This window comes from Sminthopsis crassicaudata, chromosome 2 (genome assembly GCF_048593235.1).
Source record: "Sminthopsis crassicaudata isolate SCR6 chromosome 2, ASM4859323v1, whole genome shotgun sequence".
In the NCBI taxonomy this organism is placed as follows: Eukaryota; Metazoa; Chordata; class Mammalia; order Dasyuromorphia; family Dasyuridae; genus Sminthopsis; species Sminthopsis crassicaudata.
The window spans coordinates 438,345,282-438,372,059 of NC_133618.1; the positions used below are offsets into that span (position 1 = coordinate 438,345,282).

Below are 26,778 nucleotides of genomic sequence, written 5' to 3' on the forward strand. Positions count from 1 at the left end.
TCCATAAGATTATTGATCTTTCAATACCCCGTATCTTTTAGCACTATAAAATATACCTTTGATAATTTGACTTTTTTTCTGCTTTTCTTGATTAGCCTAGTTTACCACCTCTAGAACAAAGATGTATAGGAGAGAGAATGAAGGGAATGTGATATTTAAAAGCCATGAAGAGATAGGAGAAGGGAGACATGGAAAGAAAGGGAATGTTATAGAATTGGGGAAATTCCATATCCACACCCCAAACTCAGAATATGTGTAGGTGGTTCAGACAATAGTCTGTGCAATTTTCTAGTACTCTAAGGTCCTACCAATCTATCCCTCTGGGGAAATAACTTGAATTCAAACATAAGACAGCTCCTAATTGGGTCAATGAACACAGTTCTGAATGTCCTCATAGTGTGAGGAAATAGCTTGTTAAGAACTAAGAGAGGTAGGAAAGGGAGAGGAGTCAAAAAGAGGTTTAAGAAATTAAATGAAGGGAACAAAATGAGACAGTAGCATGAGGTTGTAACTTTGTGACCTTGTTTCCTTTTACTCCTCCCATAGTAAAAGTTTTATTAGTAGAAAGCTCTATTAAATGCTAACCTATTTCTTCAGTAAATAGACTTGGTGGGTAGAAGAGATTCTTAGACTGATCTAAAAGCTTGGGGGAAATTCTGGAATTCCAACAAGGCCAGGTTGTAGGGATAATGGCTTCCAGGAGATCCCCAACCCTGATATTATGGGGAGTAGCTAATTCTGGAAAGCTCATCAACACTTTGACTACAGAGTGATTAGCATTTTGGGCACAGCAATTCTGGAATATTATTGAGTATGCAATCATAAAGGGGTTATGACTTCCATCTGTGAAGGAAATGATCACATAAAATCAGGGATCTTGGAATTAAAGAGAGGGAGCAGGAGAAGGGAAAGAAGGGAAAATATGTTGACAGCTGAAAGAGCAGGCAGAGCAACCTTGGTGTGGGCACAGTTTCCTCCTCAGAAAGACCTAATGGTTGCAGCTAGATCCTTGACTTCAGCATCTTAAACATCTGGAACTCTTAATTCTGAGGTCTAGGGTAGAAAGGAAGATTTGGCCTAGGGAAACCGAACTCTTAAATTGCCTGAAGACCACAGAACTTTGACCTGGAACAGTTTAGGTTAAACAGTAGTTCTGAATCAAAACAAGAGTTATCATTAACATCAGGGCTTCAATTCTCTGGGCATCTCTTTTTGTGCTGTCAGTAGAGACTCATCCTACAATTCCTTCTCTCAAGGGCCAGCAGGTGGCTCCAGGAAAGCAAGGGAGATCTGAGGGAACAGGAATTTTTGGTGATATGGGAAGGGGTGGGCAAAATATCAAGCCAGGTGTGTGTAATAAAGGGGAAAGGTTCTCATGAAAGAGTATATCTGTGTGTATGTGTGTATATATACACAATACAAGCATTTACATATATATGTGTGTGTGTTTATGTATGTGTGTGTATATATATATATCTGAAATCAGTGGGATGATGTGATGGGGAGGGGTTAAAGTTTGTAAAGTTAGATGTGTGTGGAGGATTTTAATATTGTTTTAAGAGTCAACTAGCAAAGGGATTGGCTTTAGTTTGGGTTTAGATTGGGTTTTAGTTCAGGGGATATGTGGAACAGGGCAGAGGGATCAAAAAGCAGAGAGCAGTGTGTCAGCCATGAGATGAATGTGTATTGAGGAAGGGGTGCAAGAAGAGGGAATAGGAAATATGTAAAAAGGGAGTGTATAGGAGGGATAGGATCATGTAGTAGACTCATAACACAGGAATAGAAAGAGGTTTGTGTAACAGAGATGGCATGAGTTGGAGAAGGGTCAGATAGGGTGTGTTAGAGCCAAGTGTTTGTCAGGCAAGTGGTATGTTTGTATAAAGATAGGCTGCATATGGGAGGTGGACCCCAGATGAAAGGACTTGTGGGGGGAGTGTAGATAATTTGAATATGGCTCTATTAGGGATGGGGCTGCAAATGAATATGGAGTATGTCCTTGGGAGTCTCTGGGATGGTGTGTGTAGATGGAACCTAGATAGGGTAGGGGGTGTGTTGGGGGAGGAGCAGTTTATCTGATATAGGTGTTTCAAAGATGTGGTGTGGAAATGTACTCTAGGTAAGGGTGTGTGCATATATCTATGAGCTTATTTAGATATAGGGCTGTCTGCCAAAGGTGTGTGTGTGTGTGTGTAGGCTCCACTAGAGTAGCGTGTGGGGGTGTCGGACTGAGGGTTTGAACTTTCCCCTGTGGGAAAGGGTAAGTTGGATCAGGTGGGGGGGTAAGGTGAATGGAGAAGGGAACCCCTGTAGGAGAGTGTGTTGGGGGAGATTAGAGAGGGAATTATAAGGGGGAGAGGGTGTTGGAGGGGTAGGCAAGGGGGGAGGGGATAGACTCCGGGTCAGAGGGTGCGTGCACTGAACTGGATGGGGTGCTAGTGTAAGGGGGGACCGGTGAGAGAGGGGGTTCAGGTCCGTGGCAGCGCCTCGGGGGCGCCCCCTGCCGCCTGCGGGCCCTGCCTTCGCGCCCCGGAGCCTACTACCCGCCGCCGGTCTGCCTTCCGCTGCCGCAGCTACCGTCTTTGTCCTCCAGGCCTCCGCCGCCGCCGCCGTCCCCCCCCCCCCCCCATGCTAGTCTAGCCCCGAGCCCTCGGCGGCGACGGCGGCGGCGGCTCCAAGATGGCGCAGACAATCTTCGAGGCGCTAGAAGGTGAGCGGCTCGGCGCGGGCCAGGCTGCGGCTGCCGGCGGGCGGGCGGGCGCGCGGGCTGCGGCGGTGGCTTCAGGGCGCGGAGGGGCGGCGCGCGGCCCCGGGGAGCGGCGGGCGGGGGTGGCTGTTCCGCGCCGCGCGCCGCCCCTCCCTCCGCGCCGCTGCCGCTACCAGCCCCAGCAACCTGGTTGCCACTGCCGGCGGGAGCTGGGGACAGGGCGCCCCAAGAACGGGGGCGGCGGAGCCGGGTGCCTGGAACAGCCACAACGAGGGCCTTGCGCACAGGGAGGGCGGGAGGAGGTCCGAGGCCTGGAAGAGCCGGCCCGTAGGCCCTGGCCTGGGAGGGGCGGGCCGAGAGGCCTCGGTCGCCATGCCCGGACCTACGCAGAGCGCACCGAGCGATCGAGAAAAGCCGGCCTTGTGCGGACTCCGGGGGCCTCTCCCTGTATCCGAGCCGCGGGGCCGGGCCAGGCCTCAGGGCCTTTCCTATCTTGTCAGAGTGGATACCGGCCTTAGTGTGCAGTGATGGGCGCAGGCTCTGCCCTTGGGGAGGTTTCTACTGGCCGGGGAGAGAATGTGAGTGCAGGCGCCCACCGGGTCCGAGCCCCTCCTCCAGCTGTCAGGCTGAACGTGGGCAGGGCCCGAAGTAGGACTTGGAAAGGAGCTCCAAGATAATTCACACACACAACCCCATACCCTTGTATCAGAGGAATTGATTTGATTGATGCCTTTTGTTATTTCATTTCTGAATAGACCCCCAACTTCTGCTTAGCCTTCCTTACAGAGTTCGAAAAGGAAAACTAAGCTGCGCAAAGGCTGAGCAGCCTTGGGAACTGCCCGAGCACGCATACCGAGGTCAGCGCCCTCGTCACCCTATCGGTTGTGAGAGCCGAGAAGCGCTTTTTCCTAATCCTTTTCCAGGACCAGGCCTGGCCTTTACATGTAACTGTGTCCTTTTTATTGTTCTGTCCTGTATTGTTACCCTGTGGATCTGAGCCTACATCAGTTCAGAGGAATCTTTCTAGGTAGCTCCGAAGTTAGTCCATGTTCTTTCTATTTTGCAGTTATTCCCTTCCATTTCTGTTCTTTAATTTGCTTGATTAGTCGATGAACAACTGTGGTTTTCTTTGTGACCCCCAAAAATAGTATCACAGAAAGGCCTTTCTCTTTTTTGGCTCCTTGTTTTGCTGTGGGATTTTTGGGGTCAAATGTTATGGACATTTTATTCAAGTTTTTCTTAAAATTCCAAATTGTTTTCCAGATTAGTTGGATCAAGCAGTACTTACATCTTTTCTTATCTTTGGCAGTTTGCCAGCCTCAATATTGTCTTTCTTCTTATTTGAGGCTTGAAGCAGTTTTTAATATGCCAACCCCCTTTACTTTTCAAATGAGGAAACTGAAGTCTAGACTAGGGAAGTGACATGTCCAAGTTCTCATAAATCATAAGTCTTAAGTACCAGGGCCCACAATTGAGCTTAGTTCTCCTTGGTGGCAGCATAGAAGCTTAGACTCAAGAGGGCCCAGTTTCAAAACCCACATCTGAAAATTTACTATTTGTATTGTATTGGGAAAGTTACTTAAATCTCTTTAGGCTTTAGTGTCTTCATCTTTAAAATGAGGGTCTTGGATTAGATGGACCCCGAAGTCTCTTTCAGTTCTAGCTCTATTATCTCTGATTCTAGCTCCTACATTTTATTTTATCCTGTACCCTGAACTCCTTTTATTGACTTCAGTTTCCTCATCTGTAAAATGAATTGGTTAGATTAGATAATGTTTCAAGGCTTTTCCAGCTCCTAAAATTTTATGATTGTATACACAAATAAGTATAAGAAAAAGAATAGTAAGAAAAATAGGGGGAAAACCAATAAACATTAAATGCTGTTTTGGGAGGATTTAATAAGTAAATAAGTGAAGCAAAAAGTTTGAGTATATTTAATTTATTAGTAAAGCACAAGTTTGCCAATAAATAGGACCTCAGCTTCTCAAGCAAAGCTAATACCTCAAATGAGAGGGGCAATTCTCGTTTACAATTTGGGAGAGCACCGAAAATAGGAAGGCTCACATCAAAAATGGAAGAAAATAGGATTGAATGGAAATTGGAAATGAACAACAACCCCCTCTTTATCTCCTGGGAATAAGAAATGTTTATTTTGAGTCCATCTGCATCTACAATGACAGATAGCAAACCAGACTTCTTTGGATAACAAACCAGCCATACTTGAAGGCTAATTTGGTAGTGTAAAGATGCTAGATCAGACTCCCTGGTATCTACCTGACTCTTTCAAGGGTAACAGAGTTTCTTGACACAAGAATAGGAAGGTGCTTAGCAAGAGAACTGGATTTCTAAATTTAACTACTTAGAGGACAGCTGAATTTCTGAACTAATTTCAGAGACAAATATGACTCAAGACAGTTACAGGACAACTTAATCAACTATAAATGGAATCAATTAAAAAAAAAAACAGTTATTTCAGTGCCTACTAAATGATAGGAATACAAAGACAAAAGACAGCCCCCTTGTTCTTAAGGCACTCACAGTCTCATAGAGAAGGCAACATGCCAACAACTTTATACAAATAAAATATATACAGGATAAACTAGAGATAATCTCAAAGGTAAAAGAATTAAAGAAGACTAAAAAAGCTTTCTTACAGAAGGCAGAGCTTCAGCTGAAACTTGAAATTAGGAGGAGGAAATGAAAAGAATTCTAGACCTGCGAGATAGCCATGCTCAGTCTGGAGACAGGATGTTCTGTGTGAGGAATAGCCAGGAGGCCTGTGTCACTGGATCATAGAATACTTGGAAGGGAATAAGATGCTAGGTGACTAGAAAGGTAAGAAGGGGCCAGGTTATAAAAAGACTTTAAAAGTCAAATGGAACAATTTTATATTGGATCCCAGGAGTGATAGGGAGCCAAAGAGTTTAATTGAATAGAGGTAGGTGACATGGTCATACTATCCTTAAGGAATTTCAGTTCGATTACTGAGTAGAAAGTGGACTGAATTTGGAAGATACTTGGCAGAAGGACCAACCAAGGAAGCTATTGCGGTAGTCCAAGCTTGAAGTAGTAAGGGCATTCACTATGGTGTATGAAGTGTCAGAAAAGAAAAGAAGGCATGCATGAGAGATGTTTTGAAGGTAGATATGACAAGACTTGACAGCTGATTGGAGGAGGGGAGTGAGAAAGAATGGGGAGTCAAGGATGACACCTAAGTTTTGAACAGGAATGATTGAATGGTGGTACTCTGCACAACAGTAAAGAAGTTAGCAACAGAAGAGTATTTGATGTAGAAAAGGAGTGAGTCCTGTTTTGGACATGTTGAGTTTACACTATATCCATTTTGAGATATCTAATAGGTAGTTGGAGATACAAGATCAGAGGTCAGGAAAGAGGTTAAGGCTAAACAAATAGATCAGAGGATCATCTGCAAAGAGATGATTGACTTTTTGAGAGTTGGTAAGTGCATTAAATGAAATACTATAAAGAAAGAGAAGAGGGACCAGAACAGAGCCTTGTGGGCCCTTCACTGTTAAATGGTGAAATCTGGATGAAGAGCCAACAAAGAAGACAAAGAATCATTATCACAATCACCTAGAAATAAGAGAGTAACAAGGTGAAAATGGTAATGGATATGTCAAAGACTAAAGAAAGGTCACAAAGGATGAAGATTGAGAAAATCTCAACAAATATGAGATTATTGGTTACTATGGAGAGAGTAGTTTTGTCTGCCCAGGCTCACACAGCTAGGACATGCCTGAGATGGGATTTAAAGTTCCCGTCTTCCCAACTGGGGCCCAGTGCTCTATCCACTGAGCTATCTAGCTGTCCCCTAAACAATTATCATCCTTTAAAAATCCAACTACTCCATTAGGAAGCTTTCCTTGATTCCTTTTCCTCTTATAAATAATGAACTCCCTACCCTCTTGCAATTCTTTGTTTTATACCTTTCTAATCTTTATTTTGTCCTTGTCTCCCTTAGGGGTCTATTGCAGGTTCTAAGCTGTAAGTAAATACTTAGGACAAGGTATTTGCTGAATGAATACAAGTGCTAGGAGAAATTTTCTTTATTAAAATTTTAATTGTTATCTTTTCTTTTTATTTCATTTTCTTGTACACTGCTCCCTCCCATCCTCAGAGAGATATAACAAAAATAGAGAAAAAAGGCAGTTCAGCAACACTAACACATTAAGGCTTGAAGTATATATAGTCTTCCCATAATCTATAATCCCACCACCACTTCAGGCAAGGGAGGAAATTTTCTTCCCTCTTCTTGGGGTCTAGGCTTGATCATCATAATTATACAATATTGGGAATTTTTGTTTGTATGTTCCACTCACTTAAAGTATTATAGTAAATGTATAGCTTATTTTCTTGGTTCTTATTTAACTTTATATGAGTTCATGTAAGTTCCTATTCTCTTTATTCAAATTTATTTTTTTTAATGGCACAATAAAATTCCATTACATTTTTGTACCATGATTTGTCTCTCCATTCCTCAATTGATTGTTTATAATTTCTTGATGTGCCAATAAATATTTTGGTATTTGTGAGATATTTCTGTCTTAGACTTTTTTTTTTTAATATATATATACCTTCTTGTGGTCCTTTTCATCATTGATCTTTGGAATGGTTGAACAATTTGACTAGTCCAAAACCAATTTGTTAATGTCCCTTTCTTTCCATGGTGCCAGCACTATTTCTATATTTTTGTCAACTTTTCTAATTTATTGAGTTTAAGGTGAAACCTCAAAGTTGTATCGATTTACATTTATTTTAGTGAATGGGAACAATTTTTCATGTGCTTATTTATAGCTTGCAGTTGTTTTCTTGAAACTTGTTTATTTATATTGTCTACTTAACTATTGGGAAGCTAGAATACATTTTAGGAGAGGCCGATCATTCTTTTTTTTTTTTTTTCTTAATAGCTTTTTATTTTCAAAATATATGCAAAATAGTTTTCAACATTCAACCATTTAATACCTTGTGTTTCAAATTTTTTCTCCCTATTCTCTCTCCTAAATGGCAAGTAATCCAATATATGTTAAATATGTGCAATTCTTCTATATATATTTCCACAACTATCATACTGCACAAGAAAAATCAGATCAAAAAGAAAAAAAAATGAAAAAGAAAACAAAAAACAAGCAAACAACAAAAAAAGGCGAAATTATTATGTTACAGTCCATATTCACTTCTCATAGCCCTCTTTCTGGATGTAGATAGCTTTTTCCATTACAAGTCTATTGGAATTGTCCTGAATCACCTCATCGTTGAAAAGAGCCACATCCATCAGAATTGATCATCATGTATTCTTGTTGCTGTGTACAGTGTTCTTTTGGTTTTATTCACTTTACTTAGCATCAGTTCATGCAAGTCTCTCCAAGTCTTTCTGAAGTCATCTGAGACAAATCATTCTTACTTGGATAGGGATTATTTATGAACTAGGAGATAAGTAATTGGTATTGAAGTAAAGGAACGAACTTCAAGTCAGCAAAAATTATTAACATCTCATTGTGTGCTGGGTATTGCTAAATCTGATAGAGATAAAAATGAAATAGCCTTTGCTGTCAATGAATTCATAGTATACCAGGATCTCAACAGATTTAGGACACAGTGATGACAGGGGCAAAGTCAAACATAAAAGTAGAAATATTTATCTTAGTTGCCCTTTTCCTTCTCCCGTTTCCTCCAGTGCCCAATATAACATAATATATGTAGCAATAATGATAGTAATGAAAACTTATATTTATGTTTTATTATTGGCTTATAGATTTTCACTAAATTCCAAACTCCTGTGATATGGAGTTGTCCCTGAGTTTTCTAAAGCTGTACTGTTGGAGCATAAGTTGCAGCAGGCCCATTAAAGCTAGAAAGACTCCAGATGTGTGCCCAGTGTTATTGTCTGATGACCACTCTAGTTCTTTTCTGGAAGGCTTATCACCAGAAGATTGATTACCAGGTGATGGATTTTATTGGCCTTAGTAGCTCTTGAAAGCCCCCTACTAAGGCATGAAATAATTATAATCTATGTCAGAGGAAGAACCCATATAGGTCACCCCTACTTCCCTTAAATAGCTATAGAGAACTGAGTCTTAAGCATGAGTTAAAGCAAGTGTGGTATCTGAGAAGCATTTATTGAGGTACTATCCTAACTCCTTTGGTTACAAAGAAAGGCTCCTTATTCCCCTTCCCCCCAAAAAAGATACCCTTCTCTCAAAGGACTCACATTCTAGTAGTGGAGACACACACAAACAACTATATACATAGAATATAAATACAGAGTAAATGGAAGGTAATCTCGAGGCACTAGTAGTGGAGGAGACCAGGAAAATCCTCCTGTAGAAGGTAGAATCTAAGCTGAGTATTAAAGGAACCGGGAAAGCCAAAAGAGTAGAGGTGAGGGAAAGGCATATTGGACTTCTGGTGAAAAAGTATGGAACCTAGAAATAAAATATTGCATGTAAGGGATGGTAATTGGCCAGTATAGCTAAATCATGGAATCTGTGGAAAGCACTATAACACAGGACTGGGAAGGTAGGAAGTGGACAGGTTAGGAGAGTCTTTAAAAGTCAAGTGGAATTGGGGTAGCTAGGTGATGCAGTAGATAGAGCACCAGCCCTGAAGTCAGGAGGACTTGAGTTCAAATGTGACCTCAGACACTTAACACTTCCTAGCTGTGTGACCCTGGGCAAGTCTTAACCCCAATTGCCTCAAAAAAAAAAACAAAAAAAAACCAACAATGGATCACCCTCACATCTGAGCACTCTTCTCTTTTCCTCTATATTCTTTAACTTAGTGATCACATCTATTGGTTCAATATTTTATTGGTATCAATTTCATCTTTGAAAGTGATTCTCAGATTTATATATCCAGCCTTAGTTTCCCCCCTGTGCTACAGTCTTGAATTATTAACTGCCTTTTGGACATTTTGAACTGGATAGCCTGCAGACCTCTCAAACTCATTATGTCCAAAACTGAACTCATTATATCTCTGTGTGCAATATACCCCCCCAATCCTTTCATCTCCCCAACATCTCCGTTACTGTTAAGGGTACCACTCTTCTACTCACCTAAAAGCTTGATGTTATTTTCTCCTTACTCTCCTTACTCCTTTATTTAGCTTGTGTCACAATCAAGATAAGTAGCCTTAACTCCTATAGGACCATGAAGGGGAAGGGAATAAACATTTATATAACATCCTCTGTGTCAGGCTCTGTGCTAAGTATTTTATAAATATTATCTCATTTGATCCTCAAAACAACCTTGGAAGAGTGGCATTTATTATCCCCACTTTATGATTGAAGAAACAGGCAACCAGAGATGAATCTCTGGATCTAGATTTGAATCTCAAGTCTTCTTGATTCCAAGCCCAGAGCTGGATCTATTGCATCAACCCTGGTTGATGTTTTGTGCTATATGTGACAGTGCTGTGCTGGAAAGCATGAAAGGTGGATTCTCAAACCTAGGATTACTTCTGTCCACATCAGTTTTAGTGTCTTTGGACTAACCTGAAATATCAGGATTTTTGCTTTTAAAACTAGACCAGTGAGACAAAGCTGGGGAAGTGTGTGTATTCTCCAGGTTCTTTTCATTCCATTAAGCATTGTATTTCTATGCATTTTTAATATTTATTATCTTTTAGAGCATAATATTCCACTACATTCATGTACCCAGTTTGTTTAGTCCCTAGTCTACTTTGCTTACAGTGTTTTGCTGTTATAAAGTGCTACAACAAACATTTCTTGGTATAAATGAAACCTTTATGTCCTTGATCTCCTTGGAGAATAATACATGCTTAGCAGAGGAGCCAAAGGATATGCACTGTATATGTTTTCTAACATAGCTGTATTTTTCTCTTTTAGGAATAGATAACCAGACTGTCCTGGCAGTTCAGTCACTGTGGGATGGACAAGGGGCAGTTCCTGACCCAACTGCTCAAAGTGTCAACACTCCTACCACCATCCAATCCTTAGGTAAGTCTTTTGAGGGTGAAAGACATTCCAACAAAATTAGGGTCCCCAGGCTAGTGTCAATAATATGGTGAAATAATTCGTACTCAGTTTATCTCCAAGTTAAGGGGCAAAGATTTATTACACTGTCAACAGCAGGCTAAGTTCCAAAAAGTATTAGCAAGAAAATAAATGTATAAGAAAAGAACAGAGAGATCTGATGCTTTATGTCACTGGTATGCTAATTTTATTATGCCTCTCAATATTGAATTTTGTGGTTTAGAGTTGGAAATGGAAGAGTAACCACCATTTGTCTAGAAACACTTATTACAGACCAACAGATTGGTATCTGGCAGCCAGTGTTATCTGTGGCACTACCTCATTGTCAAGCCCTGAGGCCTCAGGGCTAATTACTGCCACATTTCCCTTACAAGTTGGATCCCATCAAGTCCTCAGGTCTAACATCAACTAGGCATCCTATGAGGGAATATTAGGCAAAAAAAAATTCATAACAATTCTGTTCAACAAGCGGTTTATTTTCAGCTATATTAAAGTACCTTTTATACAAGGAATCATGCTGGTTGTTAGAGGTACAAAGATAAAGTGAAAAACAGTTCTTGCCCTCAAGGAGCTTATGTATTACTTGGGGGAAACAGCATATCCACACACTTAAGTGAAAGGAAGCTGGGATTGAGCACTCACTGGGAGACCAGGAAAGGCTTCCTGGAGGAGGGAGCATTTGACTTCCACCTTGAAAGGAGCTAAGGATTGTTAGGGGCAGATATGGGAGGGACAACATATGCAAAAGCATGGAGGTGGAAATGGAGCACCAATTGTGGAGAACAGAAATGAGTCCAGTTTTCCTGGAGTGTGTGAAAGGTAGCAATGTCCAATAAGCCTCAAAAGGTAGGCTAGAATCACACTCTGGAGCGGTGTAAATTTCAAGAGAAAGAATTTGTGTTTCTTCATAAAAGCAAGAGGGAACCACTGACAATTCTTGAATAGGGAAATGCTATAATTAGATTTGTGCTTTAGCAGTGCTCTTTTAGCAGCTAAATGGAGACTAGAAAGAAGAGATCAGTTATATTTTAGTAAAGCTTTTCAAATTTCCACCGTCTACGCACTATATCTAGAAGAGACCCCACTAATCCCTCCCTTCTGCCACGTTTTCATCCTTTTCCCCCTTCCACACATCCCAGGAATTCTCTTTTCTTCAATTCTTCACCATCCTACAGGTTGGCTTTGTTGGTGGGTTTTTTTTTTTTGTTTGTTTGTTTTGGGTTTTTTTTTTTTTTTTTTTTTTTTAACTTAGATTCCAGACTGGCTTTCAGGATCACTTAAAGCTGAAAAAATAGGATCTGTATAAAGTGATGGAACAAGTGTTACTATTACACATTAAAAATGTCCTACCCAAAGACCCCATAAAGCCTTTATCTTCTTAGGGCCCCTATGATATATGGATAGGCCAGACATTTCTTTCCATCTTGCATACAAGGAATACAAAATTCAGAAAAGACAAAAGGCTTTCTAAACATCAGAAAGAAAGTCACTGGGAGAGCTGAGACCAAAATATCTGTCTCTGTGAGCACTGCTTTAAATTCTAACTTTGCCACTTAACTACCCATGTGGACAAGTCATACTCCAAGCCCACACCTGCTTTAGTTTCTTCATCATAAATTAAAGAAGCTAAATTGTGATCCCTGAGCCCTCCATCTAGCTCATAACATTGTGATTGAATGAATTTCAAGACCAATGATCTTGAATACACTGTTTGCAGATATTGGGTCTTTTGACATTTGGCTTTATTATTATTCCAGCCAGAGGTGAGTTTTACCTCTTATGAACTTTATTCATCACCCTCTTATAGCACCTATGTTTTATTTTATATTATCGTCATCTGTGTACATGTCTTATATACCCAACTAGATTATAAGTTTCAAAATATTTCACCTGAGACTTTGTAACCCTCACCATATAATCTAGGAAAGGATAACTTCCTGTGGCATTTTATTTTTTGTAACTCATTAATATATTTATCATTTCATATTATGTATTACTTTATTGTGTTCTTTAATAATGGAGACCATATCCTATCTAAATTTTGTTTCTCCCCTTTGTACTCAGAATATGTACTCTGTATACAGCAATCATTTAGTGTTTGTTGCATTATATTTTTTCAGTTTCTTATGTATAGTAGGTATTTAATTGATTACATATGTACCTATATCTATTATATCATGTTATATGATTTTATATATATGTGTGTGTGTATATATATGTATATATATAGATGTGTGTGTATATATATATATACACACACACACATACACACACATTAAACTCAAGTGATTCACATATATTTATATTATTCCTTAGCACCTAGCATATAACTCCATTTACTGGTTGTGCTAAGTAAATGTCTTTTCATTAACTGTTAGATCCAGTGATGCTCATTTGACCTTCTTGATTACAGACATGGAATACAAGGCTCTTCTGAAGTCAGATATTAACTGTGGTCCTTTTTTCTGCCATTCTCTCTGATATGGTTTTTCCCACTTTCCTTTATTCTTTGTTACTGTCCCCTTCCTGTTTGATTTATAGATGATGAAGATGTCTTTCTCTGTGGGAAGTGTAAAAAACAATTCAACTCATTACCAGCATTCATGACCCACAAGCGGGAGCAGTGTCAGGGGAGCGCCCCTGCACTGGCTGCTGTCTCCCTGGCCACCAATAGCATCTATGCGCCCTCCATCACATCTGTGCAACAGGCTCCACCAGCCAATCGCCAGGTAACTGTGAGCAATGTGGGGCTTCTTTAGAACCAGGGCTGAATGAGTGAGAGGGATGAAGTAGCAGCTGTGGAAAGATTGAGTATAACTAAGAAGGGTTTGGAAGAGATCCACAAAGGAGAAGCGGGGGCTCCTTCTCAGAATGCAGGCCTACATGGCAAAATTTTCAAGGGATTAAGCCTCTGCAATCCTTTCCTGTTCACTATTCTAAAAGTATAAACATATATAAATAGGGTGATTCTGTTGGGAAGTCCAGATATGCTCACTAGAGTGAAATAAGACAAAAAGATCTCAGGAAAGGTTTCTCCAAGTTATTTCCTGGGCATATTAATTCTATTTCCTATCTCTTATCATAATCAAAAAAAAGTAAGCTTAATGTGTGTGTGTGTGTGTGTGTGTGTGTGTGTGTGTGTGTGTGTGTGTGTGTGTGTGTGTGTGTGTGTGTGTTAAAAGTTTCTGAATGCCAGTAAAAAAGAATACAGGAAAGTGTTTAAGGAAACAACTGTAATACTAAGATAGTTACCAGTAATTTAACCTCATTCTCAAAAGCCCTGGATTGACTTCAGTGTTCTTTCTCTAAGTACAGGTTATGTGCAATTGATTTCTCCGGATTAATATTTTAGAAATACATGTTAAACATTTAGGTGGAAATCCTGACAGTGGTTATATTTTCATATTGCAGCTGGACCACGTTTTAAAATTTTGCGTTAAGAGGGCTCCTCAGATTCACCAAGAAGTAGAGATTTTTTTTTTAGTATGATCAGTACCCTAGATCAGTTTCACTTATTTTTCATTCAGCCTGGCTTCTTCTCTGGATTCTTACTGCAATATTAGCATTACTATATTTGGGTTGGCAAGCTGCAAAGAAAGATTTCAACTCCACAAAAAATTTAGACAACCTGTGTCTTTGGAGAAGTACCTCCCCCCTTAAAACTTTGTATTTTGATCCCAATTAAAGTCAATTGTGTCTTTTAAATTTTTTCTCCCTTGTTCAAAGAACAGAAATTCCTCAATGTTTGATAGGACATTAGAGTTCAGCTGAGAGTGGATTATGATTCCAGACAAGGATAGTTTTATAAACAGAAGTATTTGTGCTTGCTTTTTTCTGTAGAGGAAGTAAACTGATTTATATTTTGCTCTATAGAAAAAATATAGAAGGTAGGTGGTCTTATGGATAAAATTCTAAGCTGGAGTCAGGATCTGAGTTCAAATGTCATCTCAGAAATTTAGTAGCTATGTAACCCTGGCTATGTAACACTTAATCTCAGTTTACCTCAGTTTTTTCAACTATAAAATAGGAATGAAAGCAGAACCGACCTCCTAGAGTTGTGAGGTTCAAATGAGATAATATTTATAAAGTGTTTAGCACAGTGCCTGGCACATGATAGGGGCTGTATAAGTGTCAGCTAGTATTATTATTGCCATTATTAATTATATTCTTATTTCCCTTTGAGGGAATGGAACTTCTCAAACAGCAGGAAGGGATAATTGAATCTGTTTGTGATGGAGTATGAACATAAATTATATATTAATAATGTCCTCTTGTACAATCCTAAATTTAGTTTATTGTTTTGTTTTGTTTTAATGAAAACAGATTAGTATCTCTGGAGGATTATAAATATCTCCTTCTGGAAAAAAATTTGGAGCACAGGGTTTTGGGAAGGTGAATGTTGAAAACTATTTTTGCATGTATTTGGAAAAACAAAGTACCATTTTAAAATAAATAAATGTCTCTAAGTACAGAGTTGATAAGAAGCTTTTCTGGTTTTGTTTGTTTGTTTGTTTTTGCAGCAATTTAGCAAAACATAAAAGAGGAAAGTGATTAAATTATGTTTTGTTATTTGGTTCTTTGTAACCCTCTATCCCTTGAAGGCTCTTACCTATCATGTATTGTTCTTATTTTGTCTGTGGAAAACATATACAATTACTGATGACATGGTATAGTGGTTAGAGTGTAGGTCCTGGGGTTAGAATGAGTAAGGGTTAAATCCCACATTTGCTTTCTATATTAAGTGCCTTTGTAAGGCACTTAATTTAAAGTTAGATCTAAATAATTGGAAGAATATCAAGTGCCTATGGGTAGGGCAAGCTAATATAAAAATGACAACTCTACTTAGATTAATCTATTTATTCATTGCCATACCAATCGAACTGCCAAGAAATTATCTTATTATAGAGCTAGAAAAAATAATAACAAAATTCCTCTCTAAGCCACTTAACTTACCTGGACCTTAATTTTCTAATCTGTAAAATGGAGGTGGTAGAGGGGTTTCCAACCATTTTTTGGTCCTTATCTCCCTAGGCTTTCAATAAACTTTTTTGTTTACTAAAACAAACTAAAGCTTACCATGGATGTGTATATAAGAAACAATATAAAGAGATTTTGAAAATTTGAAAATACTTTATAAAATCAGATTTTTTAGTAGTAGATGATAGCAACTCTGAACCAAAGAATATATGTTCTTCACCTGTGTTGCCTCTCTGCCAAGTGATCATTCTGAGCCGGGAGAAGTGAAAGAGTCAGAACAATTCAAAGAGGGGATTTTGGGTTTTCCAATATTAGAGGTTTCTTCTTGTGTGATGTCCAGTTTTCATCTTCATTCCCTGCAGCAGATCTCTACATATATCACAGTACCCCCATCCCCTCTGATCCAGACTCTGGTACAAGGGAACATTTTGGTGAGTGATGAAGTGCTGATGTCAGCCATGTCAGCCTTCACATCACTGGATCAGCCAATGCCCCCTGTGCAGCCTCCCGTGCAGGTAAGAAAAATTTGTACCACCTTGGATAATAGAGTATAGCTTCTTCAGAAGATTAAATTTGTTTATAGACAAATTTGTATTTGTCATGGTTCACTCTCTAACCTAGAAGCTATTTGCTGTTTTTCAAAGATCTTGGTGAAAAATAAAGAATGATTTATTCTGATTTTTTCCCAAATGAGTAATTCCTATATTCTATAACTCAGGCAGACTCTAGGTCCTTGAATTAAGGCCCCTCTTTGCAGCAATTTGAACTTCTTGTGTGAATTTTAGGCATTTCAAAATGAGGAGACTTATCAGTTTTCCTGTTTTAGTGCTTATGTTTATAGCAAAAATCTCTCTAAATGAGTAATTATGCAGCAACTCAGTTTCTACAGTAGGAAAGGGAAAAGGAGAAAACTCCCCTATGAGGTTTATACATCCCAACTATATTTAAAATTTTTTTATTAAAACCTTCTGTTTTTACATTGCATAATTTTTTCCTGTATCCCTTTTTCTCTCCTTTCTGGAGAGTCACCCCTTATGACAAGGAATTGTTTTCAAATGAGAAGTATATTCTGCACAGTTGAGGCTTGAATGGAGTATTCCAGTTCTCCAAATCTGTGTACAGATTGAGTGATGGTATAACATCTCCCAGTATAGCTTCCAAGAATTCCTTTTGTGTTTTGGAAAAAAAAAAAAGTCCCTTCTAATGTCAGGGACATTCCCTCCATCTTAGGGATTCTAGAATAATAATTAGTGAGGAGCAAGATTATTATGTCTGAATTCTGAACACTATAATTGGTTGAGAGGAAGATGAGAATGATAGAATTGGAGTGACCCTCCTCTATTCCAGGTTGGCTAATAAGGAGAATCTGAAGGATCTTGCTTATGATCTCAGGTACTGTGGGACGGTTTGGGCCTAGGCAGACATTTATTTTCAAAGGTATGATTGAAGAGACAGGGACAGACTTTTGGCTGCCTTTAGGGCTGAAAAAAAAGAAAGAAAGAAAGAAACCAAGAAACAATGAAAACTATGTGAATCTATGTGAATATAAGGGAAGCAGACAATTAATATGGGGCACGCACTTCCCAGGGAATCCTACCTCTAAATGGCTAGTCCATCACCAGAGAACAAGCTTTGGTCTTTGAATGTGAAGTAAAGCCCTCTGTTGGACGTGCTTAGAGCTTTCTCTTTGGGGGATTTCACATAGACTTGTTAATTTAGATTCTCTAGGGGAAAGGAGGATAAACTCTACTTCATAGAGATCCTGATGTAGGAAGAAAAGTCTCAGTGATTAGCATATCTGTATATAAATGTGTATATGCATGTATGTATTCTTTAGCAAGCAAGATCACTTCCTTTGCATTCCAAAAAGAATTGCAGTTGGAAAGTTCTAAGAAGCAAACGCATCCTTTCTGTCTTATATGTAACATAAGAAGGTCATAGCGATCCTAAATCAGACACTGTAAAATGAATAAGCGGTTACAGTGTGAAGGGCTCCTTACCAAAGGCCGCCATTGGTAGAAGAGACTGTGGTTTTCCCTGCCTGGAGTCACGAAGTCACACCCTGGGATGGAGCTTTGGGAACACATAGCAGTGGTTTAGCCAGAAGGGAAAGCAGGAAAGGGCCTTTTCTGTTCTGTGCACAAATCCAATTTTATTTCATGGTCTCCCTTTCAGCTTCTTCTCTGAATCTATTCCCCAAATAACTCTGCTTTTCACACAGGTGGGTTTGGTTTCTGGGTTGGAAGAGACATGCTATATGGGTTATCTTGTGATGTCACTTAGATTCTCTGAACCTCAGTTTCCTCATCTATAAAGTGAGGGTGGTGGGAATGTTCTTGTGAGCTTCCAGTGGGCCATTTTATATAAAAGTTCTTTATTAGCAGAGTACTGAACAGATTTAAAATATGTCTCTGTTATGATGATATCTGGTCTTAATGCCAGGTTTATTTATAATTTTCTTTTATCTCTTCTTTTAGAGCAGCCTGAGTATGCACTCAGGGCCTGGTTACCTCCCTCAGCCGCCACCCCCTCCACCACCCCCTCCGCCATTGGCCCCTCCTCCTCCCCCGCACCCCCCGCCCCCGCCTCCGCCTCCTCCTCAGAACCTCGGGGCTCCGGGACGTCCCAGCACGGGGAGCAGTGGAGTAGTAGAGGTGTACAACGCCTCTGCCCCCCTGCCAGGAAGCAACGTGGTGGAGATCCAGGCTCTGGGCCTGCAGCCCTACCCCCCCATGGAGGTAATGTCCCACCCCGGGGGCGGGGCATGGGGGGGAGGGGCGCGCATACCCAGAGGTTTCCTGGGGAAAGGGTACCGAGCCATGGAAGCTATCAGGGTCCTGGTTGGGAGAGACAAAGTCTGGGCGACATCGCAGTTCTGATGAAAAGGTTCAAAAGCGGGCTGGTGGTAGTGGGAAGACAGATATCTTGGAAAGGCAGAACACAAGGGGAGTCAAGGGAGTCCCAAAGAAGCTCAAGCCTCCATTAGGCAGCTGGAAGAAGCAGAGGTTCTCAAGGCCCAAGACCTGAGTTCAAAAGCTGCCTCTGACCTGTGGAACATCTCGCAAGTCATTTTCCCACCAGGAGCCCTGGTTTCCTTTTTTGTAAAATGAGAGGAGTTGGCTCAGAGAGGCTCTCGGGGCCTTCCCCCAGCCAGCGCTGTGGCCCTTGGGTCGTGCCTGGCCTGACCCTGTGAGACAGGGAGATAAATTTCCCTGGCTTCTCTAGGAGAGGCTGACATCTCTTGGGTATTAATTGGCTCTTTTCCGAAGCTCCCACCTGCCTTTCCTATGGATGGGCCAGGAAGGAGGAGGCCAGCGGCAGACGGACTGAGCAGGAGACATAAGATAGGATTATCCCTGGAGAGCTATAAGAGAAGCTGCTCTGGCTGGTCCTCAGAATTATTAGATGGGAGAGATTCACTCATCAGGGTTTGAGAGGGGGTGCAGACTTAAGACAGATAAAATAGCTAAAGCATTTTGCATGGTCATATTATACAATGAGTTATATGCTGGGCTCTAAGAGAGAATGCAAAAGAAGCCAAGATGCTTAGAGATAGTGGAGAATTCACAAAGAAGCATAGACTAATGGACAGGTCCTGAACTGAGAATGCTTTGGCTTGTTTCCATAACTTATTTTGTAGCTTTAGGTAAAATCATTTAACTTTTTTGAGCCTCAGATGAGATTCTGTTGAGTAAAGAATTTGATTTAGATGTCTCATAAAAAAGCTTTTTTTAGAGCTGGAAGGAACCTTATCAATCATCTTATCTACATCCCTGAATTTTCCAGAGAAGATATTTGAAGCCCAGAGAAGAACAGGAACTCCCCAAAGTTGCTACAGTTCCACTAACTAACATTTGTAAATTTCTAACTCTTCCCTCCTTGGTTTAGATAGCTCTAAGAAGTTTGGGGAGTTCTTATATCTTTGTGCTTTCAGGTTCCAAACCAGTGTGTGGAAAATCCTGTGTACCCCAGCCCCCCTGTATATAGCCCTGGGAAACAGGGCTTCAAACCCAAAGGACCGACCCCACCTGACCCCTTGACCGACACCACCAGTGGTAATGTGGCTGCTTTCAATTCCCCTTCCTCATTGAAGACCCGGCGTCCCAAAAGTGATGGTGGATTCCAAGAAGGTAGGGTCCAGGTCCCTTTTCCTTACCAGTGGCTAAGCATCCTGACATTGTTGAGTGTGCTGCCCAATTGCAGGAGCTACCCTTCTAGGTCAGGAGCATTCAGGTTTTTCACTAGTAGGCCACATGATTAGAAATCTTGTGTGGACTATATGAATTTAATGATACAATTAATTGTATTTGGCTTTTATTATAAGCTTAACACCTCAGAGCTAGGAGTCACTCATTGCTAGTGATCAGACAGTAAGCATATATTAAACATTTACTATCCCAAAAAAAGTCAACCTTAGTCCCTGCCCTAAGGAACTTACATCATGTAGAAGCAGCTGTGCAGATGGTTCCTAATGGTCCTGTTCTTCTGGTATATTTCTTTTTTGAATAAAAATCTTAGGTAGGACACACATGAGGTAACCCTAGGATAGGGTCCTTAGCCTGGAGTCCATGTAGTTAGGTTTTTCTTAAAATTCTGTTGTGATGGCTATATTTCAATATAATAGATTTCCTTTGTTATCATCCTATACATTCAAAAACATCATTCACTAAAGAGGTACATTGACTTTATTAAACTACCAAGAGGGTCTATGACACAAAAGTGATTAAGTGCCCTCTGGAGCCTTTTCTGTGAGGAAATTATAGGTTCAGGCAGCAGAAATTGAGTGGAAAGAGCATGTGGATGCTTTTCAGAGGCTTTGCAAGTTGGGTTTCAGGGTCCCTTCATCCTCAGAGGGGAGTGAAAGATGTGCTTTCCCTTTTTGCCTCTATCATGCATGATGCCTCGGCTAGTGTAGCTGCTGCCATGGAGGTAAGCTATGAGGAAAGCCCTACCCTCCTGTTCTAATTTCTCCTTATTCCTCTTCTGCTTTTTTTTTTTTTTTTTTTTTTGTCTCTGTTACAGGGAAACCCAAGTGCCAGAAACTCAAGTGTACCTACTGCAACAAAACCTTCACCAAGAACTTTGACCTGCAGCAGCACATCCGAAGGTATCTGGGAGGGGAAGCTCAGACATTATCTCTGAGGGTGCCTTCTACCCACCTTGGACTGGGAGGCTGCAGCTGCCCCCAGCTTCCTACTCTGTTTAGGGAGTGCTGACTGTGGCAGGGCCCTGGTATCTTGTTCTTTGTTCCCTGGAGCACTGGGGCAAAATAGCAATGTCTCCAGAGCAAATAAGGCACCTTCTCTCTCCCTTTATCCCATCTAGGGCCCTTGGGAGGGGGCATACAGATAGCCAGAGTTTGGCTTTTCTCTGCCCAAGGCCAAGGGGTCTTGCCAAAAGTGTGACCTGAGCTCTCCTGACATCTCTGCACAGTTCGAGGGTTGTGCGTCTGACTTCTTTCTCCCTCCAGTCACACAGGGGAGAAACCCTTCCAGTGCATTGTCTGTGGCCGGGCCTTTGCACAGAAGTCAAATGTCAAGAAGCACATGCAGACCCACAAAGTGTGGCCACCAGGGCATGGGGGCACGATCTCTCGGAACTCAGTGACTGTCCAGGTTATGGCCCTGAACCCCACCCAGCAAGAGAATGAAGAAGACTCAGGTGTGGAGCTGAGGAACTTCGGGCCTGGGTGTTAGGGCAAGGCAGGGGCCGGGGGTTGGGAAGGCGGCCCTGGGCATGACTGGGCCTTTGGGTGGCTAGGCTTCCTTCTCCCAAAGTTGTTAGCTCTTTGTGTCAAGAGGATGATGAGAAAAATGTCTCTCGTGTTTCCCCAAGGCAACCAAGCTGTTCTTTTTTGCAGAGTATTCCTTTGTGGTCCCTGGAGCTGGTTAGATCTCTGCCTTTCTTAGTGGGGGCTTTGGTCTCAGGGATGCTTAGGTCTCTTGGTGGCTTGGAATTATTCAGTTGCAAGAAGAATGCAGCTCTTCCCGTCCAGTCACTTCCTGCCTAAAGACTGGATGGTAGAGCTAGACTTGCTGCCTGTGCAGTTATTTAAGGGTTTCATGCAAATGTTTTCTCTCTGAGGGAAGAGACGAGTTTTTCCTTCTTTGTCTGCCAGAATGCCCAGCATCACCCCAAGAACATTGTGAATGTTGATTGAGTCCTCTCCTGCCTGTTGTTCTGTTCCTCCTCTCTGCAGGGATCAGCCAGCCCCCCAGGAGTGTGCCCCAGCCTCAAGTCTTAGCTTCCGCTGAGGAAAGCGAGGCAGGGAAACTGGACGCCAAGCAAGTGGTCCTCATTGACAGTTCTTACCAGTGTCAGTTCTGTCCAAACAAGTTCAGTACCTACTTCCAGCTCAAGTCACACATGACCCAGCATAAGAACGAGCAGGTAGGCAGTCATTGGTCTGCTCCATCCTGACCCTCTTCCCAAGTCCTGCCCAGGAAAGGAACTCGGCGATGAGACCAGAGGCCTTGGGATTATCTGGGAAGGGGCAAATGTGGCCCCTGCGTGAGCCTGCTTGCTGGCCTACCGCAGAGGGCTGTTGGTCCGCTCAGGAGAAGAAGGCTCCTGAGGCAACCTCAGGAGAAGGGCAGCCTGTGGGAATGAAGGCATCTGGCTCAGGGCTCACTCCAAGCAGGTTTCTCTTCAGCTAGCCCACCACACGTCCTTGTATGATGGGAGCTGAGTCCTAAGCCATGACTGAGCTGACAACAGGGAGTGGAAGGAGCAGGCTACCCCTTCCCACTGCTTACCCTTTTCCCCCCACCTCCTGGGGCCTCCCTGCAGGTGTATAAGTGTGTCGTGAAGAGCTGTGCCCAGACCTTCCAGAAGCTAGACATGTTCCTGGAGCACATCAAGAGTCACCAGGAGGAACTGAGCTACCGGTGTCACCTGTGCAGCAAGGACTTCCCCTCCCTGTATGAACTGGGTGTGCACCAGTACTCCCACAGCCTCCTGCCTCAGCACAGCCCTAAGAAGGATGTCACAGTCTACAAGTAATGTCAGGGTATCTCCAGATAGGGGCCACTATGCCTCCAGCAGACCCCAGGCAGGCAGGACTGAGTTTTTGTGAAGCTCAGAACCCATGCAGCCCTTTAAATAGGTGCCAGGAGTCTGAGTGCATAGATAGATTTATCTTCTTTTTGCATCTTGTGTTATCTTTTGGGACTAGTGAACATACAAGTTTCTAAATATTTGTATTCTCATAGCATAGGTGATATCTGGAAAGGAACATGTTTCCAACTGTGAGCTCTGACAGGACAACATCCATGCCTACAGCTTTTTTCTTTCTAACATATATGTCATGTGTCCCAAACCAGCTTTTTTTTTTTTATCAGTAATAATACTAGATTTTATTTAAAGTTTATAAAGCACACTCCTCACAATAACTATTTAAAAGAGATTGCAATAATCCTTATTTTATAAATAAATTAGGTGAAATGACCAGCCCATTGTCATATAACTGACAAGTGGCAGAGGTGAGATTTGACTCTAGATCATCTCCTTGCCACAGAATGTACGTTACTATTCTATCCCTATGTTGCCTTTCATAATGTGCAGGATTTGTGTGGCCATCCAAGGTTATTTGTTGGAAGCTGTGAATGTACAGGTTTCCAAATGTGAAACCTGAATTTTTAAGGCTGTTCTTCTTCATCTTTGGAAAATGATCTGACCCTCAGGACATGTTCTTGAATTTTGAGTTCTCATTATAAACACTTTTTTATCTTCCTTTTTTGGAGCTACAGAAACCTTAGTCCATTTTAAGTCTGGTGTCCAAATATGTTTGGAAGAAAGCTCCTTTTGAATTGAAGTCTCTCCTTTTCACAGGAAAACACCCTCCTGTTAGCAGAGAGCTCTACTCCCACCTCTTGGTGTCCTGGGCAACCAAGCCTCTCCAGCCAGCCCAAAACATTTTTGTTCTGGATCTAACAGGGTCAGAGCCCCCCAAAGTTAGGAGGTATCTTGGGACCACACTGTTTGAGCAGACTTTAGGAAGAGCTTGGAAAAAAGCAGGGCTGGAGAGGGAGTGTAATTTAGAATCTGCCATGCCCTTTCTGTATTCCCTACAATGATCCTTGTTTGGAATCCAATTTAACCTTAGGAAGTGACTCTTCTGTGCAGAAACTATATTAGGGGCTTAGAATAAAGGATAAGAATAAAGCTTTCTTGTTTTGCAGGCATTTACAGTTTAGCCAAGAAAAACTGGATACAAAACTGATATCAGATAATTGGAGATGAAGGCCTCAGGAGCTGGGGGAGCTGAAACACCCTTGTGAAAAAAGTGGCCCCTTAGCCAAGACCTGAAGGACTCAGTTATAGATGAGTTGTTCTTGGTGGAGTAATTTTTTTGTACTGAAAAAAAAAAAAATGAGGCTTCTTGACATATTAGTTCATCACTTTAAGGTATCTTTTACTTTATCTTATGAAAAATCGAACCATTTTCCCATTTGTTCTGGTTATTTTTTTCTGTGACAAATGGGGGAATGTGGGTTGATGATCCTTTTTTTTCCTCTTCATCATCATAGTGATAAGCTGGCAGGAGGTGTTTGAAAACCAATTTTTGGATGGCCTGTTAGAATTTGAAAGAACTGCGCTAATTGATTGTAGGAATGGGGTAGGAACTTGAAAGGTTTAGGCCCAGCCAGTTGAGAAATCAGCATTAATCAAGAAGAGTTATTGCTAGGCCACATGACAGAACACATTAGCAGGATTCCTGGGAATAAGATGGAGGATTGCTCCAAGCATCCCTGTCTTCCATTCTTAAGGTGCTGCTGTTCCTTGGACAAGTTTCTGGGACAGCAAATAGTGAGTGGTCTGGCTTGAACTTTGTCTGTCCTGGAGACTCCAGTCTCCAATACTGTCATCTTTTCAAGTCTCCTTACTTCTCATTTCAGGTGTGTCAAATGTGTCAATAAATACTCTACCCCCGAAGCCCTGGAGCACCATCTCCAGACAGCAACTCACAACTTCCCCTGTCCACACTGCCAGAAGGTGAGTACTTGTTTCCCTCCCCAGGAAAGTACCAGGAAAGAGTGGGTAGTCCAGAAACTAGGATTTCCTTCCTTTTTTTCCTTCTTCCTTTCTATCTCAGTACATAGTGGGAGGTCGTCTGAAGTGTCTCAAGTGAGGAGACAACACTCATTCCTTCACTACTGAAGTATCTCTGTAACCTTGGCCGTAGACGACTTTGGGACCTGAGCTGTGCCAGACCCCAAATGGCCCACCCAAGGATTGGGGCTCTGACTGCCTTACACAGTGGGGATTCTGAGTCACACCAGGTTGGAGTGAGTTAGCTAAAATAATTCCCAGGCCCTTGGCCAAGGCAGAGGTAGATCTGCTCTCTACTGAACCTCTTTCTTGTACTCCTGCCCCACCCCCAGTAATATGTGGGATGTTTTGGTTGAGACCGTCATTACCTTGCCCCCTTTCCCCAAGGGCTTAGGGACATGGAGAATCAAGGGTCAGATGGCAGTTCTGTGACTTACTCATTCCCACAAAGAACATGAAAATCCTAAACTAAAATTTAGCAACTTACTCCTCTGTTTATAAATAAGGAAGTAACAGGCTGGTCGTGGGGGTGGGGCCATTCTCAGAGGTTTAACTGGTTTGTCCTGAGGTAAATCAGGGGAACTGTAACCCCCACTCTAGTTAGTAGCTCTTCTGTGTCTTTGTCTCGGTCCCCAAGGCCACAGGATGGGGACTCCGGTGGGGACCTGGAACAGGTGGCCAGGTCAGCTGCAGTGCATTGGTTTGGCCCAGTTTTTCCAGAAGACTCTGCCATGTAGCCCTGAAGGGAAGGGAAACCCTTTGGGTGGGAGGAAATGCTGATGGAATGAAGCATATATTTGAAGCCTCACATGGGGGCATTCCCCTCTAGCCTTCAAAAACATCTTCCATTTAGGTCTGATTTTACAGAGGAGCTCATGCTGTGATGTTAAAAAATATGTGGTACCATGTTTTATTCATCTTTGTATCCATGACAGGGCCTTGCTCATAGTAGTCACTTAGCAAATATATGTTAGTGGATTGGTTTCCATGTTTTCTTTACAGTTTGCATTCTTGTTTTATCCTGGGCAGGGAGTGCAGGGAGAAAGGGTGAGCAGTGAATAGGAAAACATTCCTTAAATTAGCCTGGGAGAGCTCCAGGAACCAATTCATGGGTCTAGAGAGTGGAGAGGGCAGGGGCTAGTGATCTTGGTCTTTGATGCTGCCTCCACTCCTCCCAGGTGTTCCCCTGTGAGCGGTACCTTCGACGTCATCTGCCCACCCATGGCAGTGGGGGCAAGTTTAAGTGCCAGATATGTAAGAAGTTCTTCCGGAGAGAGCACTACCTCAAGCTGCATGCCCACATCCATTCTGGTAGGTGGAGGCAGCCACTTAGGGCCACTGTCAGGGGCCTTGTGTGCCCCTGGCATTGCTGGGGACACCTACCTGTCACATCCCCGGTTTACTGCCTCACAAACCTAATGAAGTTCTCTTGACCTTAACTTTGTTCCCCTTCCCCCTTTCCCCCCCACCATTTGCCTCTCTTCTTTCCCCAGTTTGGTCTAAACACCTTTGATCCCCTGATCCTGGAACTCCCTAGTGAGGAAATCCATCCACTAATACAGATCTCTAGAGTCTTGGAGATGCGTGAGTTTAAATGCCTTCTCCCAGGTCATCCCCACTAGGTGTTGGAGGAGCGAGTCTCCCTGACTCTGAAGCCGTCTGGACCCCTTGCTGCTCCTCAGGAATGAGGATGGTAGGGATGCCATAGGCTTCTGTTCTTCCAGGCTTTTCAATGCTCTGAAACTCCCCACCTCCCATATCAATCCTATAAACGATTGACCCTGATCATTTGGGCCTTTGCTGTTTCCCACACACAGGTGAAAAGCCCTTTAAATGCTCTCTATGCGACTCGGCCTTTAATCGGAAGGATAAGTTGAAGCGACATATGTTGATCCACGAGCCAACCAAGAAATATACATGCCCCTTCTCGTATGTAGCACTGCTTTTGGGCAGGGGCCAGCTGAGGGTGGGCTGAGGCTGGGGGGGTGGGGGAAGGTCTGCAGATCCTCTCAGGGCAGGTTTTAAGGAAAGATG

At 42.1% G+C, this 26,778-nt stretch overlaps 1 protein-coding gene across 7 annotated transcripts in view; it reads left to right on the top strand.

The window, feature by feature from the left end:
- ZNF341 (zinc finger protein 341) overlaps positions 1-26,778 on the top strand; it is a 50,955-nt gene that overhangs the window by 20,226 nt on the left and 3,951 nt on the right. The window contains exons 1-13 of one of the 7 annotated variants that reach the window (XM_074292418.1): positions 2,154-2,257; positions 10,570-10,680; positions 13,258-13,445; positions 16,056-16,208; positions 18,171-18,431; positions 19,628-19,823; positions 20,716-20,800; positions 21,164-21,354; positions 21,893-22,083; positions 22,483-22,691; positions 24,591-24,687; positions 25,923-26,055; positions 26,562-26,673. In XM_074292418.1, coding sequence (XP_074148519.1) covers positions 13,320-13,445; positions 16,056-16,208; positions 18,171-18,431; positions 19,628-19,823; positions 20,716-20,800; positions 21,164-21,354; positions 21,893-22,083; positions 22,483-22,691; positions 24,591-24,687; positions 25,923-26,055; positions 26,562-26,673 — 1,754 coding nt within the window. In that variant the 5' untranslated portion in view covers positions 2,154-2,257; positions 10,570-10,680; positions 13,258-13,319. Of the gene's footprint in view, positions 1-2,153; positions 2,258-2,551; positions 2,708-3,007; positions 3,283-10,569; positions 10,681-13,257; positions 13,446-16,055; positions 16,209-18,170; positions 18,432-19,627; positions 19,824-20,715; positions 20,801-21,163; positions 21,355-21,892; positions 22,084-22,482; positions 22,692-24,590; positions 24,688-25,922; positions 26,056-26,561; positions 26,674-26,778 lie in introns of those variants that run through there. The other 6 variants (XM_074292416.1, XM_074292415.1, XM_074292419.1 and 3 more) reach the window with 6 other exon arrangements.